Genomic DNA, 22,405 nt, shown 5'->3' with positions numbered 1-22,405 from the left:
CATTTTAAATTTGCCATCATTAAGTGAATATTACCGTTCTGGACTGGAAATTGGGATGCAGGGATTGGGGAATAGTCGGCCATCATGGATTTTAGTACCGTTTTTTGAATTTTAGTTTAAGAATATTCACCATAAGAGGGAAAGGGAGGCGAAATGGCGCCATAAACTACTGTTGTCTCCCTTCCTCAGAACTGAAAAAAGCAATGCACTGCTTGTACTGCTTAGTTTCGCCCACCTTCTGCTGGTTTCTGTTCGCCTAGTACTTCAGATTTTCTGCCATACGATTTCTAAGAAATTTGCGCCGCGATTTGGCCGCCAAGGCGCTTCTTTCCAAGCTCATATCTCGGCTAATACTCAACGGATTTTGGAAAGGGACGTCATTTCGTAACCAGGACATCAATATCCTTCGATCTGCATCAAAAGTTTTTCAAAATCCGACAACAAAATTTTGTCCGATTTTTGCAAAAAATCCTGATGGTACCCCTTGTCAAAATCGCGAAAATCTGGTCAATTTTTTTTGCCCTAGTTTCAAACTCCTGGGATGCAGTTCGAAGGATATCGGAGTCCTGATTGCGAAATAACATCCCTTTCCAAAATCCGTTGAGTAATAGCCGAGATATGAGTAGAACCTCTTGCCGAAATCGAGAAAATCGGAACGAAATATTTTTCGCCCTATTTTAAAAAATTCTGGGATGCAGATCAAAGGATATGGGAGTCCTGATTGTGAAATCCCTTCCCTTTCCATAATCCTTAAGGATAATAATATATGAGCATTACCTAATATGTATTACAAATACATACAATACATTTTTTACCAATACAGTTTTTTCCCCCTTTTTTTTAAATATTGGAATGCAGTTCGAAGGATATCTGAGTAATGATAACAAAATGACATCCCTTTCGCAATCCGTTTTTGGTATAAGAACTTTAATGTCCCTCGATCTGCATTATTAGTTTCCTAAAAATCGTTCAAATTAATTTCAACTCAATTTTTTGAATCTACGATTTCGATTTCCATTTCGCAATTGGTTCTCCGATATCCTTCGAACTGCATCCCAGGATATTGAAAATAGGGCGATCAAATTTTCGACCCGATTTTTTGGCAAGGAAAAGAAAGAATTATGAAAGAAAAACCAAAAGATAAAACTGAAGAAAAATAAAATAAAAGTCATTGAGGGGGTCATTGATTGAAAGTATTGAGGGGGTTTTTCAATCAAAACAGGAGTTTTAAACTAAACTGCCGGCTCGCATCCAATCCAGGAGTAGCCCCTCACGATATGCAACGATTTTTGGGTTGTCGAATTTTTGGTTTCGCATATTTCGGTCATTTGGCAACCGATTCCGGAACGGGATACCATTTCTGAATCAGGACTTCGATATCCTTGTCTCCCCATCCCAAGATTTTGAAAATCGGGCAAAAAAATTTCGACCCGATTTTCGCGATTTTGGCAAGGGGTACCATCAGGATTTTTCGCAAAAATCGACGAAAATTTTATTGTCGCATTTTGAAAATCTTTTGATGCAGATCGAAGGATATTGATGTCCTGGTTACGAAATGACATCCCTTTCCAAAATCCGTTAAGTATTAGCCGAGATATGAGCTCGGAAAGAAGCGCCTTGGCGGCCAAAACGCGGCGCAAATTTCTTAGAAATCGTATGGCAGAAAATCTGAAGTACTAGGCGAACAGAAACCAGCAGAAGGTGGCCGAAACCAAGCAGTGCAAGCAGTGCAATGACGTCAGAGCAATAATTATTTTCTGGTCATAAGGGGGGAACGGGACAAACAGATATAAATATGTAACGGCCTCCCTTTCCACCTAATGCAATGGAGGCTCCAACCTAGGCTTCATGGGGGGGAATGGGACAATGCACTAAGAGGGAGACAGGTTGACAAATTAGGCTCTCTTGGGGATGGTAGTACTGAGTGTTTTGGAGCCACGGTTGTCACGACTTCTCGGCACGCGGCAACAGCCCCCATACAAAACAATGAATTTTCGCTCACGCTGGCCCCAAATCGTGACACGCGCAGAAAAACAACGCGTGTCGTTTTAACTTTGCCATCATTAAGTGAAAATTACCGTTCTGGACTGGAAATTTGAATGCAGGGATTGGCGAACTGTCGGCCATCATGGATTTCAGTACCGTTTTCTCTCAATTTATGAGAGAATACCTATATTAACCCTTCGCCTGTCTTTAACATTATTTAATCTTTATTTTAAGTTATAAATATGTCACTTCACGAAAAAACAACCCATCAATGAAACAGAACGAGTTAAAAATGCTGGAATTATAAAAAGGAAGCAGTATTGTGCTTTTTTCTTGCGGTATTAATAAGGCTTTGCTTGCGAAAATGGTCTTAGAATGTTAAACCCATGGGGCCAGTGAAGGGATAATCGAGACATTTTTCTGGCGAAGTGAGGGTGAGGGGGTGGTGGAAATCCACCTTCTGCTGATTTCTGTTCGCCTGGTACTTCAGATTTTCTGCCATACGAATTTCGAGGAATTGGCGCAACATTTTGGGCAGCGCAATATCGCCACTTTTCAAGTATATATTTTGGCCATTTGGAAATTGATATAAATGTTTTAAAAAATACTATTAAATAATATAGTATTTATATTTAACAAAAATATATAATTTCATAATTAAAACCTTCCTAAAACCCCTTTTTTAAGCCATTTTTTAAACGCCTCTTCATCAAATTTTTCCTCGATTTCAGTGAATTTTGCCCGTGGCCAGATTTGAAGTACCAGGCGAACAGAAGCCAGCAGAAGGTTGCCAAGCGAAAGCAGTTCAAGCAGTTCCCAGCAATTTTTTCTCATTTCGCCATGTGTGGGAAAGGGAGGAAGGCAGCTATGGTGGCACCTTACCCCCCCATTGCACCTTATGGGATGGGGATCACGGCATCATTCTCTATGGGGGGGAACGAGATGACGCGATCGAAGGGGACGGGTAGACATTTTAGGCTGCTGTAGTGATGGGAGAGCAGGAGTGATTTTGCACGACATTTGGCACGCCACCTCAGCACGAAGCGCCATCCCCATAGGATCCAATGCATTTTCGCTCACGCGAACCCCAAATCGTGACACGCGCAAAAAAACACCGTGTGTCATTTTAAATTTGCCATCATTAAGTGAATATTACCGTTCTGGACTGGAAATTGGGATGCAGGAATTGGGGAACAGTCGGCCATCATGGATTTTAGTACCGTTTTTTGAATTTTAGTTTAAGAATATTCACCATAAGAGGGAAAGGGAGGCGAAATGGCGCCATAAACTACTGTTGTCTCCCTTCCTCAGAACTGAAAAAAGCAATGCACTGCTTGTACTGCTTAGTTTCGCCCACCTTCTGCTGGTTTCTGTTCGCCTAGTACTTCAGATTTTCTGCCATACGATTTCTAAGAAATTTGCGCCGCGATTTGGCCGCCAAGGCGCTTCTTTCCAAGCTCATATCTCGGCTAATACTCAACGGATTTTGGAAAGGGACGTCATTTCGTAACCAGGACATCAATATCCTTCGATCTGCATCAAAAGTTTTTCAAAATCCGACAACAAAATTTTGTCCGATTTTTGCAAAAAATCCTGATGGTACCCCTTGTCAAAATCGCGAAAATCTGGTCAATTTTTTTTGCCCTAGTTTCAAACTCCTGGGATGCAGTTCGAAGGATATCGGAGTCCTGATTGCGAAATAACATCCCTTTCCAAAATCCGTTGAGTAATAGCCGAGATATGAGTAGAACCTCTTGCCGAAATCGAGAAAATCGGAACGAAATATTTTTCGCCCTATTTTAAAAAATTCTGGGATGCAGATCAAAGGATATGGGAGTCCTGATTGTGAAATGACATCCCTTTCCATAATCCTTAAGGATAATAATATATGAGCATTACCTAATATGTATTACAAATACATACAATACATTTTTTACCAATACAGTTTTTTCCCCCTTTTTTTTAAATATTGGAATGCAGTTCGAAGGATATCTGAGTAATGATAACAAAATGACATCCCTTTCGCAATCCGTTTTTGGTATAAGAACTTTAATGTCCCTCGATCTGCATTATTAGTTTCCTAAAAATCGTTCAAATTAATTTCAACTCAATTTTTTGAATCTACGATTTCGATTTCCATTTCGCAATTGGTTCTCCGATATCCTTCGAACTGCATCCCAGGATATTGAAAATAGGGCGATCAAATTTTCGACCCGATTTTTTGGCAAGGAAAAGAAAGAATTATGAAAGAAAAACCAAAAGATAAAACTGAAGAAAAATAAAATAAAAGTCAAAAATATATAAAACGAATGTCTGTTTCTATTGAGGGGGTTTTTGAATCAAAACAGGAGTTTTAAACTAAACTGCCGGCTCGCATCCAATCCAGGAGTAGCCCCTCACGATATGCAACGATTTTTGGGTTGTCGAATTTTTGGTTTCGCATATTTCGGTCATTTGGCAACCGATTCCGGAACGGGATACCATTTCTGAATCAGGACTTCGATATCCTTGTCTCCCTATCCCAAGATTTTGAAAATCGGGCAAAAAAATTTCGACCCGATTTTCGCGATTTTGGCAAGGGGTACCATCAGGATTTTTCGCAAAAATCGACGAAAATTTTATTGTCGCATTTTGAAAATCTTTTGATGCAGATCGAAGGATATTGATGTCCTGGTTACGAAATGACATCCCTTTCCAAAATCCGTTAAGTATTAGCCGAGATATGAGCTCGGAAAGAAGCGCCTTGGCGGCCAAAACGCGGCGCAAATTTATTAGAAATCGTATGGCAGAAAATCTGAAGTACTAGGCGAACAGAAACCAGCAGAAGGTGGCCGAAACCAAGCAGTGAAAGCAGTGCAATGACGTCAGAGCAATCATTATTTTCTGGTCATAAGGGGGGAACGGGACAAACAGATATAAATATGTAACGGCCTCCCTTTCCACCTAATGCAATGGAGGCTCCAACCTAGGCTTCATGGGGGGGAATGGGACAATGCACTAAGAGGGAGACAGGTTGACAAATTAGGCTCTATTGGGGATGGTAGTACTGAGTGTTTTGGAGCCACGGTTGTCACGACTTCTCGGCACGCGGCAACAGCCCCCATACAAAACAATGAATTTTCGCTCACGCTGGCCCCAAATCGTGACACGCGCAGAAAAACAACGCGTGTCGTTTTAACTTTGCCATCATTAAGTGAAAATTACCGTTCTGGACTGGAAATTTGAATGCAGGGATTGGCGAACTGTCGGCCATCATGGATTTCAGTACCGTTTTCTCTCAATTTATGAGAGAATACCTATATTAACCCTTCGCCTGTCTTTAACATTATTTAATCTTTATTTTAAGTTATAAATATGTCACTTCACGAAAAAACAACCCATCAATGAAACAGAACGAGTTAAAAATGCTGGAATTATAAAAAGGAAGCAGTATTGTGCTTTTTTCTTGCGGTATTAATAAGGCTTTGCTTGCGAAAATGGTCTTAGAATGTTAAACCCATGGGGCCAGTGAAGGGATAATCGAGACATTTTTCTGGCGAAGTGAGGGTGAGGGGGTGGTGGAAATCCACCTTCTGCTGATTTCTGTTCGCCTGGTACTTCAGATTTTCTGCCATACGAATTTCGAGGAATTGGCGCAACATTTTGGGCAGCGCAATATCGCCACTTTTCAAGTATATATTTTGGCCATTTGGAAATTGATATAAATGTTTTAAAAAATACTATTAAATAATATAGTATTTATATTTAACAAAAATATATAATTTCATAATTAAAACCTTCCTAAAACCCCTTTTTTAAGCCATTTTTTAAACGCCTCTTCATCAAATTTTTCCTCGATTTCAGTGAATTTTGCCCGTGGCCAGATTTGAAGTACCAGGCGAACAGAAGCCAGCAGAAGGTTGCCAAGCGAAAGCAGTTCAAGCAGTTCCCAGCAATTTTTTCTCATTTCGCCATGTGTGGGAAAGGGAGGAAGGCAGCTATGGTGGCACCTTACCCCCCCATTGCACCTTATGGGATGGGGATCACGGCATCATTCTCTATGGGGGGGAACGAGATGACGCGATCGAAGGGGACGGGTAGACATTTTAGGCTGCTGTAGTGATGGGAGAGCAGGAGTGATTTTGCACGACATTTGGCACGCCACCTCAGCACGAAGCGCCATCCCCATAGGATCCAATGCATTTTCGCTCACGCGAACCCCAAATCGTGACACGCGCAAAAAAACACCGTGTGTCATTTTAAATTTGCCATCATTAAGTGAATATTACCGTTCTGGACTGGAAATTGGGATGCAGGAATTGGGGAACAGTCGGCCATCATGGATTTTAGTACCGTTTTTTGAATTTTAGTTTAAGAATATTCACCATAAGAGGGAAAGGAAGTCGAAATGACGCCATAAACTAATGTTGTCTCCCTTCCTCAGAACAGAAAAAGCTATACACTGCTTGATTTCGGCTACCTTCTGCTGGTTTCTGTTCGCCTGGTACTTCAGATTTTCTGCCATACGATTTTTATGAAATTTGCGCCACGTTTTGGCCGCCAAGGCGCGATTTTCCAAGCTCATATCTCGGCCATTTCCCAATGGATTTGTGAAAGGGATGTCATTTTGTGATCAGGACATCATTATCCTTCGATTTTTTAAAATCGAACAATAAAATTTTCTCCGATTTTTGCAAAAAGTCCTGATTCCTGAAAATCGCGAAAATCGGGTCAAAATTTGATTGCCTATTTTCCAAATCTTGGGATGCAGTTCGAAGGAAATCGGTATCCTGATGACAAAATGAAATCCTTCTTTGAAATCCGTTCAGAAATAGCCGAAATAGCGGTTAATTGAATTTCTTTTAAATAGTTTTCAAAAAAAAGAGCTAAATAATATATTGCTAGTAAATGGGACTAAGCTAGACTTTGTCTTAAATTTCTTACAAAATTCATATTAAATCTTCAATTGTAGCTTCCAACAAACTATTCTCAGTCTGCAAACAAAAACTATATTTTCCTTTATTTATATTGCTTTCAGTTGTCCTATCATGGGCTGCGTCTTTGAAGCGGCCAAAGAGCAGCCCCAGAAACCGAGAAGCAAGCAACCTAGTCGGCATCCATGCCGTGGCAGCCGAGGAGGAGCCAAAGCCGCTGGCAGAGCAAACAACCAAACAGCTGAGGACATCGAAATCAAGGATAACTATCAACAAAATCGTAAAACGCAAACCGAAATACAAACCCAAACCGAAGCCGAAGCTGAAACAGAAACTGTGCCCAAACATCTAAAAGCGACAGCTCAAGTGCTTTTAACGGTACCACAACAACAGAAACACAAGCAGAATCAGAAACATCCTAGCCCAGAGAAGAGGCACTGTGAAGTGGCACAAACGCACAAGGACGAAGGAGGCGAGAACGCGTTGGCGACACACGGAGCCATTGTCGATAGGGCCAGAATCGAAATCGATATTGCGGCAACAACGAGGCAAGCAAGTTGCGAGATCAAAGGGCGGGATGAGCAGCGGCAGCAGCAGCACTTTAACCGCCGAAGGAGACGTCATCCGGCGACGAATCCGGCGGATAAGGCCACCAACCAAACGAACCCAAATCCCTCGCTCTCCCTGCATTTCCAAGCCCTCTCCGCCCTAGCGAAAAAGATGCAGCAGCACCAGAAGCAGGACGAGGTCCGAGGGCAGGAGCAGCTCCATCAGCAGGATCATCAACTAGCCTACCGGCCCTGGCAGGTTGAGACATCTCCGCCCGTCGGGCATCCTGGGCAGGTGGGGTGCGCTCTCAGCCCCCTGCCCGCCACCATGTCGGCTGCCATTTTCGCAATGGCGGCCACCTCGGCGGCTGCCTATCAGTATCTCGGCCAGCACTACAAGCACTACAGCCAGTCTTTCAGCTTCTATGCCGCCTCCAGTGTCATCCTGATGCTCTGCTACCTGACCAGCACATCCACGGCCGCTGCCACCCAGTCGGAGACGGGTGCCCTCGACAAGCATCCCATGTAAGTGTGTCACATCAAAAAAAAGAGGATAACTCGGGGCTAGCTTTAGTCTTCATTCAGGTTTAATTATTTATGAACTTTAGTCAAGAAAAAGTCTTTAAAACTTTACTTACTTTATGAATATAAATTAAAACTTATAAGACTTTAACTTGAGCACTTTGTTAGTTTTTAAATCGAAAACTAAGGAACTTATATTTCACACTCAAGTCTAGGGAATCTTGATGGAATATTGATTCGAAAATTATAAAATAGTGTTGAAAAGTGATGGGTTGACAAGATTCCAAATATTTCTATGCTTCAATCCAGGACGTATATTGTAAAAAAAAGAATATCCCAAAAATCATTCCATTTTATTTGATTACCACAAAATACACTCAACATCGAAACACTCCCTTCTATCTATCTATCTATATGTCCATGTAACTATCAATCTTTTCGCCTGGCAATCCTTTCCACGACACGTACAAAAAATTGTTCTATTTATTTTTTCCTTTTGAAATTCTTTCAGTCATGGCATCGATTGGTCGAAGTAAGTTAATGCACACCTTTTTCCTGCTCTAAAAAAAAGTATAATGGAAGAAAATATTTTGAATTAGAGCAAAACTAGAGTTTTTAGTTTTATCTTCTATTTCCAATTACAAAGTTTTGATTTATGCATAATTCATTGCTATTTTGAGTTTGTTTTCCAATCGAGATAATTGGGTTTTTGCTGAAGTTTTGCATGCAATTTGAAAGAAAGTTTATTTTTTGGCCTTCAATGCTTCGTCAATTTCTTAAAAAGTCAAAAGCTGCCTTATGCCTGGAAATTTTCGAACAATTTCTATGCAAATTCTACAATTGCCAACCCATAAAGTTTTGTGGGTTTTTTTCACTAAAAAAAACTGTCATTGGTTGCAGCTTACTTTTTTAGGTTTTAACTCCAACATTTAATCGGCTTTGTTGTTCGACTTTTCCATCCATTAACTAACAATCTTCCCATCTAAAAAAAACACACAAAACTGTTGTACATAAATTAATTGATTTTAATTATTTATTTTAACATTAACCATGTATTACATAGAGAGAGTGAATAATTCCCAAAACTAATATCTTTTCTTCCCCCACAGATTCGACGAGTCCAGTTCGGATAAAGAGATATTAGATTTATTGCTTGAGAAGAAGCGCTACGACAAACGATTACTGCCGCCTGTAAATGGTAAGAAGTTCAAAAACTTATTCAACATTGTCGCTTTGTTTCGTTTAAATATCCAATTTCCCTAAGTGGAGAGCGTGGGCGAACAATGACAGCCAGAATTGCAGTTCGTACTTAGTTTGCTTCTTGGGCCATTAAGGGAAAAGGGAAAAACAAGGATCGGGACATTTGCAGTCTTGGCTTGCCAAATGACAACAATTGGCAAAGTCAGGCCACGATATATGGACGCTATATAATCAATTAAACTTAATGGCAACAATGTCCTCGATGTGTTGCACAAAGAACTTGCATCTTTTGGGGGCAAGTGAGACTGCAGAACACTATCTGTGGCATAGCATCTAAGCAATCACATTACTTTTAATAAGTTAAAGGTTTTTGGAAAGTCATTACAGAAATTCTTAGTGAACACAAAATCGATAATGCACTTAACGTCAATAATTATAGCCACTCCTTATTGAATGGAGAGTTCTTTTTAAATTAGTAAAATATCCTAAAATATTTGCAGATGAAGACTTTTGCTGTGGTTTACAATCGCCGGATATGGCAACTAATCAAAATGCACGGAGGCCACACAATCGCGGTTGGTGTCTTGATATTTAAATTTTAACAGATTAAAGCACATAAAAGTTAGCACTTTTTTCATTCTATAATTTAGGAGTTGTTTTTGGTTTAATTTACCTTTTTTTTTATGGCAACAAGACTCTACACATTTTTTTCTCTTCTGTTAACTTTCTTCTTATTCACTTATTTTTTATTTCCATAAAACATTTTTTAAATGCGCCAACAAATTCTATTCCTATAAATTTTCCATTTCTTTTTCATTATTCATCAGGCACTTTGACGGTGAATGTAAACGTGCTGCTCCTGAGCTTAGCATCGCCCGATGAAAGCAGTTTGGTGAGTCCAATCAAATGGCAAAATATATACATTCTATTGTTATAGAGAATCTCAATTATTTGCAGAAATACGAAGTGGAGTTTCTATTGAATCAACAATGGAACGATCCGCGACTGCAATATGGCAATAAGTCTCATTATGACTTCTTAAATGCTCTGCATCATCATGATAGCATCTGGACGCCGGATACGTATTTCATTATGCATGGCGATTTCAAGGATCCCATCATACCAATGCATTTTGCTTTAAGAATATTTCGGAACGGGACCATTACGTACGCAATGAGGTGTGTGTGTGTCTGAATCATGCTATTCCTTTTCTTTTTTTTTCCTTCTGTATAGTGTACACCGATTTGAATATGAATGAATTTTTTATACAAAAAAGGACGAGGGCGAGGACGAGGCCGCTGACGGGTCTAAGCGGCTTTAATGGCGCCAGAAAATGCAAATTTTTGCGCTCAAAGTTCATATTCATTAGGGAGAGCAAGATGACAGGCAGAGCGGCAATATTTTTTTATTCTCACTGGTTTATTTTGTTTGTTGATTCGAGTGCTTCTTTTGCTCAATTTTTCTCATTTTTTTATGTGAAAATATCCTGAAAACGAGACAGACCAGACGAGATATGTAGAGGAAAAGCTAGCCGGCAAACACACGAGGCAGTAATGAAAAATAGCACAAGGAGTAGCAGGCTAGCCAGGTAAAAATAGAGGAATATGAGTAAAAATGTAAGAATGTATGTAAATATTTGGTCAGGTCCAACAAAACCTACATATGTATGGACCAACTTTGTTGCAACTACCCCTTGGAAATAATTTTTTTTTGTGCAATATGGCCAACATTCGCCGGATGCTCATGTTTGTCTTAGTCTCCCCTTTCTTTCCCCAACTGGTCTACATTTTTAATTCAACAGAACTTTTCCAATTGACTGCATAGCGCAAAAGTGTCGTCCAGCAATTAAAATAAGTTGCAGTTGCCATTTACTTTCCCTGAATTTCCTTTTTGCTGTTTGCATAGCCAGCAAGAAAAACTGTCTAAAAAACTTGTCGCTCGGAAAGCGACAGCGACAGCGACACGGGGTGAAAAATTATTATGAATTGATGCTGGAGGACAAAGAGCGCGATATTAATTGGCAAAGACAAGTATAAATTCCAGAGAGTTGTAAGGTCACAGCTTGGGTGTGATTATTTTAACTATTCAAGTTTTAAGGAAAATGAAACGTGAAGGAAATTATAAACATTTTTCCACTTTATTACTTTTCAGACGTCACCTGATCTTATCCTGCCAGGGAAGCCTACACATATTTCCATTCGATGATCCCAAATGCTCCTTCTCCATGGAAAGCAGTAAGTGACTATTGTATAATAAAATTAAACAAAAAGTTGTATGAAGATTCGATTTAAAAAGCGATTAAGCTATTCCGCTTAAAAATCGGTCAAATAATGACCCATGGTCATAATTTGCTCCCCATGCACTGTTCACCTTTTAAAGGTTGTGTCCCAGAAATTTGTAGAAAAAGTTAAATATATATTTCATTCCCAGATTTTAATGCAGACTGCTGGAGAATCGAACTTCGAATCATTTAAGGTATTCCACTCAAGAATCCGTCACATAATGGCCAAGATATGGCTATCGCAGGGTGGCATAATGGGCTCCCCAAGCACTGTCCACATTTTGAAGGGGATGCCCATAAAATTTTAGAAAAAATTGAAAAAATATTTTGTTGCGAGATTTTGATGCAGATTTCTGGAGAATCGATCTTCGAATCGTTGAAGGTAGTCCGCTCAAGAATCAGTTAAAGAATGGCCAAGATATGGCTATCGCAGGGTGTCATAATGGGCTCCCCATGCACTGCCCACATTTTGAAGGGGATAGCCCATAAAATTTTAGAAAAAATTGAAAAAATATTTCATTCCCAGATTTTGATGCAGATTGCTGGAGAATCGATCTACGAATCGTTTAAGGTATTCCGCTCAAGAATCAGTCAAAGAATGGCCAAGATATGGCTATGGCAGGGTGTCATAATGGGCTCCCCAAAGCACTGCCCACATTTTGAAGGGGATAGCCCATAAAATTGTAGAAAAAATTGAAAAAATATTTTGTTGCCAGATTTTGATGCAGATTGCTGGAGAATCGATCTACGAATCGTTTAAGGTATTCCGCTCAAGTATCAGTCAAAGAATGGCCAAGATATGGCTGTCGCAGGGTGTCATAATGGGCTCCCCAAAGCACTGCCCACATTTTGAAGGGGATGACCCATAAAATTTTAGAAAAAATTGAAAAAATATTTCATTCCCAGATTTTGATGCAGATTGCTGGAGAATCGATCTACGAATCGTTTAAGGTATTCCGCTCAAGAATCAGTCAAAGAATGGCCAAGATATGGCTATGGCAGGGTGTCATAATGGGCTCCCCAAAGCACTGCCCACATTTTGAAGGGGATAGCCCATAAAATTTTAGAAAAAATTGAAAAATATTTCATTCCCAGATTTTGATGCAGATTGCTGGAGAATCGATCTACAAATCGTTTAAGGTATTCCGCTCATGAATCAGTCAAAGAATGGCCAAGATATGGCTGTCGCAGGGTGTCATAATGGGCTCCCCATGCACTGCCCACATTTTGAAGGGGATAGCCCATAAAATTTTAGAAAAAATTGAAAAAATATTTCATTCCCAGATTTTGATGCAGATTGCTGGAGAATCGATCTACGAATCGTTTAAGGTATTCCGCTCAAGAATCAGTCAAAGAATGGCCAAGATATGGCTATGGCAGGGTGTCATAATGGGTTCCCCAAAGCACTGCCCACATTTTGAAGGGGATAGCCCATAAAATTTTAGAAAAAATTGAAAAAATATTTCATTCCCAGATTTTGATGCAGATTGCTGGAGAATCGATCTACGAATCGTTTAAGGTATTCCGCTCATGAATCAGTCACATAATGGCCAAGATATGGCTGTCGCAGGGTGTCATAATGGGCTCCCCATGCACTGTCCACATTTTGAAGGGGATGACCCATAAAATTTTAGAAAAAATTGAAAAAATATTTCATTCCCAGATTTTGATGCAGATTTCTGGAGAATCGATCTACAAATCGTTTAAGGTATTCCGCTCAAGTATCAGTCAAAGAATGGCCAAGATATGGCTATCGCAGGGTGTCATAATGGCCCCCCCAAAGCACTGCCCACATTTTGAAGGGGATAGCGCATAAAATTGTAGAAAAAATTGAAAAAATATTTCATTCCCAGATTTTGATGCAGATTGCTGGAGAATCGATCTACGAATCGTTTAAGGTATTCCGCTGAAGAATCAGTTAAAGAATGGCCAAGATATGGCTATCGCAGGGTGTCATAATGGGCTCCCCAAAGCACTGCCCACATTTTGAAGGGGATAGCCCATAAAATTTTAGAAAAAATTGAAAAAATATTTTGTTGCCAGATTTTGATGCAGATTGCTGGAGAATCGATCTACGAATCGTTTAAGGTATTCCGCTCAAGAATCAGTCAAAGAATGGCCAAGATATGGCTATCGCAGGGTTTCATAATGGGCTCCCCATGCACTGCCCACATTTTGAAGGGGATAGCCCATAAAATTTTAGAAAAAATTGAAAAAATATTTCATTCCCAGATTTTGATGCAGATTGCTGGAGACCCGATCTACAAATCGTTTAAGGTGTTCCGCTCAAGAATCAGTCAAAGAATGGCCAAGATATGGCTATCGCAGGGTGTCATAATGGGCTCCCCATGCAGTGTCCACATTTTGAAGAAATGTGGAAAAAATTGAGAAAATTTGTTGTTACGAGATTTTATGCAGTTTGCTGGAGAATCGATCAACGAATCGTTTAAGGTATTCTGCATAAGAATCGGGTGGGTAATGACAAAGATATGGCCTTCGCATTAGGTAATATCATCGATGGATCGCGACAGGTTTTAATACTGTTGTAAAGCAGAATCCATCCAACATTCGTTTCAGGAATTCCACTAACAATCAGGTGATTTATCTTAAATCTGAAAAGAATGTGAGGAGGAAAAAGTGTTGAAAATTAAGTTGAAGAGGTTGATGCGATGATGACATAAAAAGATGGGCAGGCGAGCGTGTTGACTGCCACTCGAGGGAAATCTTTGCCTCCATCTGCATTCGTCTGTGTTTGTATCTGTGTGTGTTTATGTGTCTTTGTATTTTTGCAACAATGAAAATGGAAGATGGAGGCGAAAGTGGCGTGTCTGAAGGCGGGGCTCAACGACAAAAGCTGACAAAGTGACTAACAAGGCTGACTGCCTGCCGCACAAGTAACACAAGCGGACTTGTTTCGTGTTCATCACACTTAAAGAAAAACTGTTTTTAAATAATAAATTGCGCTATCCTTTAAAGGGTAGTATATTTATGATTATTTAGTAAAGGTGTCATAGAACTTTTTCATTTAAATATTAATTATTTTTAGCTATCCCGTATCGAATATCATACCCGATACTTGAAACCCTTTTCTTCCAACAGTATCCTGAATGTTGTTGGTTAACCCGATTTGTTTTTAAAGTGCACCTATGCTATTGTAGGCTTTTTTGTCTTTACATTGTTTTGGAAAGTTGTTTCCGGTTTGCAGCCCCCCAACCCCATCCTGACAACAACAGCCAAGAACGTGAGCAACATCGTAAATTACTTTGAGGGGCTGGCGAGGCTGAAATGCCGCCACAGGATGAGGTCGTTCTTGCCGAGATTTTCATCTATGTGAAGAGGAAACATCGAAGTGTTTTGCCTTTTGGCTGCTGCTCCTGATGCTTGTCATGGCTTGTTTGTCAAATATGATTTAATTTGCTGGGGCCGCCCAGCCAGCCCAAACCCCGACAAAGATGCTCGAGACAATATGCATTTGTGTATCCATGCCTATTTAGATTAATGCCATTAATTAATGAGTTAGATTGACGACGATGAGGGGATTACTTGGGCCTTGAAAATGTGGTCTAATGGAGATAAGCGTTGAGTGCTTAAAGCCGGCATGTATATATTTTTTTTGACTTGTCCTTGACAGTTTCCTACGAGGAGGCGCAAATCAAATACGTCTGGAAAAACGACGAGGATACTCTGCGGAAAAGTCCATCGTTGACCACACTGAACGCGTACTTGATCAAAAATCAAACAACGGCCTGTGATCAGAATAGCTGGAGAGGTAAGTCCTTTCTATTTCCGATCACCTCACCTGCCAGTCACTTCATTTGCTTGTACTATGTATTAGCCAAAGATTTATACATTTAAGCTGGGAATAATTATGCTCTTCAGTATTGTAGTGATTTTTTGGTGAACTGGTATTTATAAACAAAACATATTATTTTTTTTTTATGTCCACAACATACAAAACGGCGTATTTTGAATAATTATTTATGAAAACCTTCTCAGTTCTCAGTACTCTCCATCCTTTGGCTTGGCTTTTAAAATTAATTTTTTCTTGATTGTCTTTATTTACAATTGTTTGTAGACCTCAGACCTCGGCTAGAAATGCTTTTGCAGCTTTTACATTTTTAAGCAAAGAATTTACAAACTTATGATCAAAGAAATCCAATGCCTATCTAATGGTCTAATCTTTGTCTACCTTCCCACTCCTCCTTTTTTTAATTGAAACGCTACTATCCAAAATTATAAACCGAAAAAAAAAACTAGGGAACTACAGCTGTCTTAGGGTCGATTTAATCTTTACCAGAGATCGTGCATTCTATTTCACCACCGTTTTTATACCCGGCATTATATTGGTGACGTCATCCTTTATAACCTTCTGGCTAGAATGGAATGCCGTGCCAGCTAGATCGATGATAGGTAACAATATCCACAAAAAAAAAAAATAAAATCAATATAAACCAAACCAACCTACAAAAATAAAAACCAAAACCATTACCAATTTTGCCCTCGCTCTCTCTATCTCTCTCTCACACTAATTAAAACAAAAACCAAAAAAAAAATAAATAAATATTTAATTTTAAGAAATTAACCTGAATTAAAAATCAATTTTGTACGCTATTGAGAATTGATTTACTTTCCGCCTTTCGTAGCATTTGCCTTTTTCGATTGCCCTTCTGTAATGTAATTTGTACAATTTTATGATTTCTGATTGCCACTTTACCATTTCATTTCAATGCGGCCAATAGTAGAAAGCCAATTAAGCAAGATTCTACCTAAACCGACCAACCAACACCAATAAGATTTTAGACTTTAAGTTTTCATCCAAGGTTTGCTGCATGGGTTCTGTTTCTTGTATTGAGAGCCAAACCACCCCACGCCAAAGTTCGAAACCACTATTTTAGTTTTTCAAAATATTCTGTTTTTTTTTTCAAATAAAATTTTCCAATCAACGAGTAGATCAGCCAACCAAAAGCCAAAATCGAGAATATAGTCTAGGCTAGAGACTAGGCCCAAATACCTCTGAGATCTATGAGCCTTACGAGCCGTGTCCTTTACCATATAGCCTCTCTCTATCTATCTTTATATATGTATCTCTATCTCTCTCTCTGTCTGTCTCTGTGTGTGTGCGTGTGTTAACCTTTGGCCTTTGAATTTGCAAAATTCTGGCCTTGTTTCTTAAGGTAATTACAGTTGCCTACAGGTCGAGTTGACATTTACCCGTGATCGTGCGTATTATTTTACAACCGTTTTCATACCTGGCATTATATTGGTCACCTCGTCGTTTATCACATTTTGGCTGGAATGGAATGCAGTCCCAGCCCGGGTTATGATCGGTACGTAACAAAAAAATAAAAATAAAACAAAATTCTCTATCAAAAATCTAAATTAAAAAAAGAAAAACTGAAAAAATGTAACAAAAAATCGTAGTCTTCCAAAATCACAACAAAATAATAGCCGTTAAGTGTCTGGAGAGTTATAGTCAAAATTTAAACGCAACCACGAGACAATTGGCCTAAAGTTTCGAATCAAAAAGTGATTTCAGTCTAGAACAGTGTAGGACCATTTAACTCATTGAAAACATTTAAGTTTAGCTAGCCGCTCGAATTAAATGGATTCGTTTTTTCTTCTTACAATTTTTAATCCAGAACTTTATTTAATCTAATTTTTTGTTTACTAACTTTTTGCACTCGTAACTCCTTTGATACATAATGCATTGCATGACTTTTTTACTATAAACTAGGTACTATTTTGGCCTAATTTAATTCAAGATGCTTTGGTTACAACATTAACGAAAAGTCAACTAAAGCCTTTCTCACATATGTTGCTAAAGTATTTTTAGCACACTTTTTATACACTTTTCACACAAAAGTAGAGATTAATAAATATTTAACTAAGAAATATTAATATTTATAAAATCAATATGAAAAGATTAAATAGTATATATTTTAAATTGGTTTTGAAAGAGTGAATTATATTTTTTTTGCAGTTTTCTGTCTTTGAAAAATGTGACTTGTTAGAGGCAGGGAAACTCTCAAAGCCGGGTTACCTGAATGGCCAAAAAGCACAATCCACGACTTATTTACTATTCATATGTATATCTACTACAGTTTTGGTCAACAGTGTAAATTAAAGAATGTTAATAAGATAAGAAGTGATATCTTCCTGGTAAATAGTTTAGTTGATTGAGCCTGAGAATCAAATATTTCAGGAAAATCCTTATATACCCTATGAGTCCCTATGATTTTAGTCTCCACTGTTCATGTGGAGTGAAGCAAGGATAATGCAATTATTGTGCCCTCTATCCCAGGGCCAAAAGCGAGAAAAGGAAACCGAAATAAAAATATAAAAAGACTGAAAGCAACGCAAAGGGAATGTCAACCGAAACATCAGACGTCGTTGGCATCTGGTCCTGGCTCCTGGACAGGACAGGAAGCCGAGAAACATGGACACGGACGTTTCCTGGTATTTGCCTGGCCGGTCTTGTGGTCCACCCCACAATCCGGCCATGATGATGATGATACGATGATGACGTGGAGCGGTGGCCACATCATACATGATGATTTATGCATAAGCCATATGGGCTACATGGACTAAGCAAATAGGGACGAAAGCCCAACCGGTCTCTCTACACATGTGCGTGTAGCGCAAAACTACAAAGTACAGGAGCGAAAGGACGAAAAACTGCCGGCTGGGGATTAAAAGTAGCTTAGGACTTGACTTGACTTTAAATTGAACTTAAATATATGCACTGAAAGAATTGTGAGTCAGCGAAGGTACTCATTATTTTGGCATTAGAAATATTAGAAACAAAAGAGCAATAAAGTCCACGAAAAGACCTCTTATTGTGAAGACATTGAAAAGGGAAAGGATGATTCAATATCCTGCTGCCATTGTCTGGACAATGCAAACACAATCAAATGACATTTCGTTGACAAAAGAAACTAAATAAATAAATAGTCAAAAAAAAAATTGCTACGGAATGGCTGATGGCAAGCGATGCCATTTTGTTAGTCAAAGTGCTGACATTGCATGCATTTTGGAGCAAGAGCAGAAGCAGCTCCTTTTCATCCTCCCAGCCAGGCAGGATGGCAACATCTTCCTGCCTCATTTGTGACCCGCTTGCTTGGCGTTTGAGCTTCTCCTTCAGATGCATTTGCAGTCGAGTGGAGCGTCAAGATTTCCTTTTTGCCAAAAAAAAAAAAAAATAGGAAATAGAGGGGGTAAAAAACGAGGACGTAACGCTGGCAAATTGAAAATCGATGGGGTCCTGGAGGCAGCCAAGCGAATGCTGCAAGTGCCGCTTGTAGCATGCCAAACTAGTTAAATTCCATTGCACTCCGGCAGTGTGGCAGCCAGCGAAATGTTGACGCAACTAATTAGGCAACTAAGATTGATAATGTTGTTCGAACTGTTTAATTTGCAAATTGCATTTTTATATCACGCGGACATGAGCTGAATAGTTAGCATTAATCAAATAAAGTCTTGTTAAAAGCCAACAACGAAATGATTAATGATTAAAGTAAAATTAAATTAAATACAAATTTAATTGGATTTTCTGTGACTTTTAATGTATATACTATTTAAAAATCTAATCAAAATAGTTAAATAAATCAAACTTACTAAACAATATATTTTCTTCAAGTACTAAAGAACTCATTTAACTAAAATTTCCTCTCATATACTTCCGTAGTATTTTTTACTATTTATTTTTAGCTTTTTGCACAGTTTCTATTATTAAAAACACAAAAAAAGATAAACTCGAAAACAGGCACATTATGATTTAACAACTCCTGCCTGAGAACCGGACCGGACAAAACTCTTGAACAACTTTGTACATATGCAAAAACTAATTACTGAACACCAACTGTATAGTTCCTTTTGTCCTGTACAGTGTACACTCCCCGTTACCCATACCCCTTTATGCTCCTGCCCCGGCCCCACAAAGTATGCAATACTTTTCTAATTACGTGTCAAACGGCTAATGCAATTTCTGTACAATCTTCAACTTGAACAACAAACTGCGGGAAACAATCAACAATGAGAAGGCGTGACAACAATGCTGAATTTCTTCACTACCTCGAATGGTTTCCGGAGCACTCTGCCGGTTGTTTCCAATCTGACGGCAATGAATGTATGGGACGGAGTGTGTATGTGCTTCATCTACGCCTCGTTGCTGGAGTTCGTTTGCGTCAATTATGTGGGTCGTAAGCGCCCGCTGCACAACGTCGTTTACCGGCCGGGCGAGAATCCCGTAACACAGGTAAATTAAATAATAATTTAATCCGATTCACACCAACCAACCCACCTACCAGCCAGCCAGTCAGCCCCAAAAACCACGCCCTCTCCCTACCACCCGTCCTATGAAAAATCCCCCAAAAATAAAAGCTAATTTCGTATGCATTTTGAAAGCAATTAAATATGAATATTACATGAGCGTACAAGGCTAAAAAAAAAAACAACAAAACAAAACAAGAATAAAGTATAAAAACGAACATAACACAACAAACACAACACCCAACAAAACATCCGTACTCTATAAGTTATTCAAGTTATTTGTTCTACCTTTTTGCTTAAGAAGCCAGAAACACCTGAGCCCAAAAGTCATACCAAACAAATAAAAATGAAATTAAATAAAAACTCAGTCAGAAACAATTCGATAATCGCCATTGTGTTGCCGTCCCTCTCGTTCTGTATGTCTATATCCTTTTTTATCTATATCCTTTTTATCTAACAACGTGTTCCGTCCAGTCTTAAAGGTTTTTTTTAGTTATTAGAACTCCAATTTAGCATTTTGTATAACAACTTCTTAAAATTAAACAAAACGTAACCTGTCTGTCCCATATATTAAATTAATCGATTAAACTAAATCCATTTGATTTTTGTTTATTTCTTCATTTTTTGTTTTGATTTTTGTCCTTAACCAAGGATCCTGTCTATGTATGTGTAATATTGTGATGATGCTCAGTTTTATTATTTGTTTGCATTTTTATTAACCCCAAGAAAGCGACGAAAGTTAATCCATTAATATCCCCCTACGATAGAACTCTAAATATCTGTTTTATGTTATGTTTTAATTAATTTTCTAAGTGTTGTATATTACAATTCGTTCGTAAAGAAACCATCAACTCCGATTAGTTTGCAAATATTCTAACAAAACCAAAAATTTAATATGAATAATAAATACAAAGTAATTGAAATGTTTTATGTGCCCGTGGGTAGGTATGTTTATTTAAATGTTTACATTATTTTTTTTTCGGCCAAAATCAAATCAATAAAAACCATAAATTGACCATAAAAAACAACTAAGATATGCATTTTGTTTTAATAATTAATAGGCACTTTACGATTTAAGAATAAATTGTTTAAACGTTTATTGCACGTTAAACATTTTTGTTTGATGTGATTAAAAGATATGTAGAACATTTTAGTGAGAATTCATTTTAGTGCAAAAATAATAATTAATGGGTCGAGCTTCGGAGCACCGAAGTGTAAAGGACAATGATTTTGTACCTTTAAAAATGCCACTAAAATTAATTATCACCTAAAAACATCCATGCATCATATGATACATTTTGTTTTCCTGAATGAAGACTTTTATTTTAAGAGTACCAAAAAATGCGTAAGCAAAACTGAGAAAATCGAACATTGTTCCCAATTTTAGTGATATGCAATTAATCGAATAACCAACAAAAAAACTAAAATTTACTTTCAAAAATAGCAGCTAAGTGAGAAATAAAAAAAAAACAAGAAACCAAAACTTAACCCAACCAAAATGACAACCAAACAAATCTTAAAGTGTGTTTTGAGTATGAACATTGTTTTGTGTACATTTTTGCAGCGTCTTCCAGCAGTACTAAGCAGGATCGGAGTAATTCTTGCAAGTCCTTTGGTAAGCTATCAACCACAACTCATGCACCACTCCTAGCCTACCCCCAGCCCCCCAAAAAGAAACCAGAAACAATAAAAATAAATTTAAACAAAACCATTTAGCAGCACACAGCAGCAAAAACTAACTAAATACACATTCACACAACCCAACCAAAAACACACTGGAACACCCGAGTCCTTGATCCCTTTCCCCCAAAAACTAAACCAAAAACAGCGAAAAGTAAATCTAAGAAAAATGGCATGCGAATTTCGCTTTGATGAAATGTATTGAAAAAGTTTTGTTTCGATTTTGGTTCTTGTGTTTCTCGAAACATTGTTTGATTTCATTTTTCGAGCCAAATGGAAAAACAATGAAAATAACAATAATCATAATTTAAATTTAAATAATTACCTAGTAGATTCGCACTCGCTTTCAATGTATATAATTCCATAATTAATACAATATTTATTTCCATAATTTATTTACGTTTTTGGCTTTTTTTTACAATCCAAGCATAAAGAAAAACTCGTAATGTAATTAAACACATGACAACAAATCAATACATGATTACTATGCGTAATTTAATTGTTTTTGAAGAATCTACTTCTACACCAATTACAAAAAAAAACAATTAAAAAAACTAGCTTCGGAAGGAGCGAAGTGTTTATACTCTTTTTGGCTTCCCAAACATACATATATTTTTTATTGTAGGTTAAAGTTTTCTTCACTTTTTAAATATTCAAAGATAATTAGAATTTAAATCTACCTTTTTTGATTTTTCTATATAATAAAGCTGGAAATCAAAATACTTTTCATAATCAAACAAAATGATTAGAATAAAATCAATGTAAAATAATATTTTTAAAATTTAAAGTATTAATCTATTATTTACAATTTGTTATAACTAAGAGTTATTTTATGAAGATATAACAAATGGAAACCATTGAACCATTGAAAATATAGACTTTTCAAAAGATATACATTAAAACAGCTTATAAATAGGTATAAATTCCTGCATATTTAGTGGCATATTAATGGTTTATACCACTACTGGTCTACATCAATCACTATAATTAGATTTTTTTTATTTTCT

General features: G+C 37.9%; 1 protein-coding gene across 23 annotated transcripts in view; it reads left to right on the top strand.

Annotated features, from left to right (window-relative positions):
• Positions 1 to 22,405, top strand: part of LOC6493240 (glutamate-gated chloride channel) — a 74,957-nt gene that overhangs the window by 43,167 nt on the left and 9,385 nt on the right. For 7 of the 23 annotated variants that reach the window (XM_001957303.4, XM_014908784.3, XM_014908796.3 and 4 more), the window contains exons 4-14: positions 7,004 to 7,972; positions 8,481 to 8,501; positions 9,079 to 9,167; positions 9,670 to 9,744; positions 9,997 to 10,061; positions 10,127 to 10,347; positions 11,321 to 11,403; positions 15,082 to 15,219; positions 16,625 to 16,777; positions 19,490 to 19,704; positions 21,283 to 21,333. In XM_001957303.4, the coding sequence (XP_001957339.2) occupies positions 7,014 to 7,972; positions 8,481 to 8,501; positions 9,079 to 9,167; positions 9,670 to 9,744; positions 9,997 to 10,061; positions 10,127 to 10,347; positions 11,321 to 11,403; positions 15,082 to 15,219; positions 16,625 to 16,777; positions 19,490 to 19,704; positions 21,283 to 21,333 (2,070 nt within the window). In that variant the 5' untranslated portion in view covers positions 7,004 to 7,013. Of the gene's footprint in view, positions 1 to 7,003; positions 7,973 to 8,480; positions 8,502 to 9,078; positions 9,168 to 9,669; positions 9,745 to 9,996; positions 10,062 to 10,126; positions 10,348 to 11,320; positions 11,404 to 15,081; positions 15,220 to 15,707; positions 15,861 to 16,624; positions 16,778 to 19,489; positions 19,705 to 21,282; positions 21,334 to 22,405 lie in introns of all 23 variants that reach the window. The other 16 variants (XM_032454776.2, XM_032454775.2, XM_032454766.2 and 13 more) reach the window with 9 other exon arrangements.

Source organism: Drosophila ananassae, chromosome 2R (genome assembly GCF_017639315.1).
Source record: "Drosophila ananassae strain 14024-0371.13 chromosome 2R, ASM1763931v2, whole genome shotgun sequence".
NCBI classification, from domain to species: Eukaryota; Metazoa; Arthropoda; class Insecta; order Diptera; family Drosophilidae; genus Drosophila; species Drosophila ananassae.
This window is presented reverse-complemented; position numbering and strand designations above follow the sequence as displayed.